Raw genomic sequence first — 2,500 nt, 5'->3', positions numbered from 1 at the left:
TTTTGAGGAGAGGGGAAACCGGAGTACCCAGAGAAAACCTCTCGGTGCAGAGTAGAGAACCAACAAACTCAAGCCACATATGACGCCAAGTCCGGGAATCGAACCCGGGCCACATTGGTGGAAGGCGAGTGCTCTCACCACTGCGCCATCCCTGCACCCCTTCACTTCAAACACCTTCACTGAAATGAACAAGGATCAACTGGACCATAAGAACAACTTTTTTAAGATTTTTACCCTAGTGAAACTGCAGGATAAATGTTATAACAAGTAAGTAAGGCCAGGTTGACACCTAAAAGCTAAATAAATAGACTGAGTTATGTCAGTTAATTTTTTGTTTTCAGAATTGCTTGCAATCAACTAATTTAACTTTTTTTCAATTTTGTCACCATTGAGTGGGACAGGCTGTTTATGTTAACACATGCATGGATTGGTCATGCATGCAAAATGGAACACTGATGAGAAAGTTGCTTACCAACAAGTTCTCTTTGGAAGTCCAAGTATCTTTGAAAAGCAATTATCCCACTGTTCTTGACTGTCGATAGAAAAGATCCTGCCTTTAGGCCACTCGGGCAATATTGGTGTACAGTCTTTCGCTGAAGCCTGAAGCTTGAACTTTGTAATGTTCAAAGCGGTCCATTTGTCCTTGAATCAGTAACCTTTCTCCGTTGGCTTTTCCTGCCCATTGTGGTATATTGTTCCCGTAACTGGTACAATTGTGATAGTTTCTCGAACTGTGTCAGTTTCCGCCATCTTGAATTAGGTATATACTTTATGCCACATGGTGGAAACAAACATTCCCAAGATTCCTTGCACAGCTCGTAACAATAATCATAATCTCGCCTGACACTCAAGAACGTAAGCGATTTTATATTTTAGGGGCTCGCAAAGTTAAAAATAAAATATTATTGAAAGTAGATCGGTGTTCCTTTGTTCCCAACAATCTACTCAAGAGTTCCCTTGTTCCCTGAAAATAATTCGAAAATATCACCTGTTCCCTACAAATAAATGTTCCAGTTCCCTTGTTCCCTAAAACTCCTGGGAGGGGCTCCTCCCTTTTCTGTTCTCTTCCCAGCACCACGAGTTCTATAAACAGCCAATCACGTTTCGGCATTTGATTTGTCGGAAAAAAACTGGTACCAACAGAAACGAAACAGATGAGAATCTGTCCGCCTTCAAGACAGGAAGTCGTAACTTGGTGTTCGTAAAAACGGCAGAATTTATCCTAGAAAACCCATCGTAATTACAATTATTGGAATTTTACGACGTGAAAGGTAGTTGGGTTTCGTTTGGGACATACATCGGCCATTTTTCATGTACTGTCGCGTCGCAATTGTTTGACCAATTTTGCCTCTCAGTTTCGTGTCGTCATTTTCCACTTCCTGTTTTTGGAAGTGCATGTTCAAAAATCTTCTTTCTTTTCACAACTTCTCCAATGATTGCCGGTAGTTTTTGTTTCTAACAACGTTTTACTGTTAAGTATGACAACTTTGTTGAATTCTGGAAACAGCCTTCTGGAGAAAATGGAGGTAAGAACAGGAAGCTTATTAACTTCGGGATGGCCGCTTGCGTATACGCGTTTCTTGCAATGATATATGCATATGTTAACTGAAATTGTCCACTGTACTGTATTTTTGAGTCTGAATCTTAGATGTTTTTTTAAATTCTGATTAATTTTCTGTGTTTTTCAGATATTCAACTGTCTGACCACATTCCAGTTTACTCAATTAACATCACTCAAGCAATGGAGTTGGCTTCACGCAAATCAGCCATTTGTTCCGCAAGCCACTCCTGCCCCGGGCTTTGAGCGATTACTGTTGCTTCCTCAGATTACAGAGCAAGGTAAGTCAACAAAGAGTGGTAAAGCTCAAGAAAATCTCGGCAGCTGAAAGCGCACGCCACGTCGTTTGCATGTTGAAAGCGGAAAAATTCCTATCTGGCGTTTCCGTTGACGTCATCAGTTGCGATAATTAATCGTGCATTAATTAAAGGAGGTGGCTCATTGCTATGGACTCCTTCAAATAATCATTTCTTGAGTCCCTTTAACTCTACAGTTATCCTTTTTCACCAAGTGTGTTCAATTTAAAATTTCTGTCTGGTTCAACTCACTACCATATTTGGTAACTCACATGACCAAACCAGAAAATGCCTAAAAACTTGGTGAGTTAACTATGTTTTTCACAATTTTTTGCAAATTTTCCACGCAACTTTGTCAAAACATTTAAAATCTGTCGCATGGATTTTGTAAAAAAAAAATATTTCTTAAAAAAATTATGACTTCATAGATGTAAGGCCCTCCTTTGATACACTTTTCAAAATATCGGTTCCATTTTTTTGTCCAAATAGAAATTCCATTCTACAGTTTATGAAAAATGGTGGGATGGTTCCCATCCTGTGAAAAAACCGCCACTTTCTTCCGTTTCCTGGGAGTTTTTCACATGTTTTTCAATTGAAATGCATGGGAGAGGACTTGGACAACTTGAACATGCACCTTCTGATTGAG

At 39.5% G+C, this 2,500-nt stretch overlaps 2 protein-coding genes across 5 annotated transcripts in view; one reads left to right on the top strand and one right to left on the bottom strand.

Moving 5' to 3' along the window:
* LOC138050475 (uncharacterized) overlaps window positions 1-763 on the bottom strand; it is a 5,115-nt gene extending 4,352 nt beyond the window's left edge. For all 4 annotated transcript variants that reach the window (XR_011132624.1, XR_011132626.1, XR_011132625.1 and 1 more), the window contains exon 1: window positions 473-763. The gene's annotated coding sequence lies outside the window, so the exon portion shown is untranslated. The remainder of the gene's footprint in view (window positions 1-472) is intronic.
* A 389-nt stretch (window positions 764-1,152) lies between these two features.
* Window positions 1,153-2,500, top strand: part of LOC138052028 (ETS translocation variant 1-like) — an 18,237-nt gene continuing 16,889 nt past the window's right edge. The window contains exons 1-2 of the mRNA XM_068898378.1: window positions 1,153-1,526; window positions 1,689-1,839. Of these exons, the coding sequence (XP_068754479.1) occupies window positions 1,479-1,526; window positions 1,689-1,839 (199 nt within the window). The 5' untranslated portion in view covers window positions 1,153-1,478. The remainder of the gene's footprint in view (window positions 1,527-1,688; window positions 1,840-2,500) is intronic.

This window comes from Montipora capricornis, chromosome 6, assembly GCF_036669925.1.
Source record: "Montipora capricornis isolate CH-2021 chromosome 6, ASM3666992v2, whole genome shotgun sequence".
Taxonomy (NCBI): domain Eukaryota; kingdom Metazoa; phylum Cnidaria; class Anthozoa; order Scleractinia; family Acroporidae; genus Montipora; species Montipora capricornis.
The sequence above is the reverse complement of the archived record's forward strand: the minus strand, read 5'-3'. Positions and strand labels throughout refer to the sequence as shown.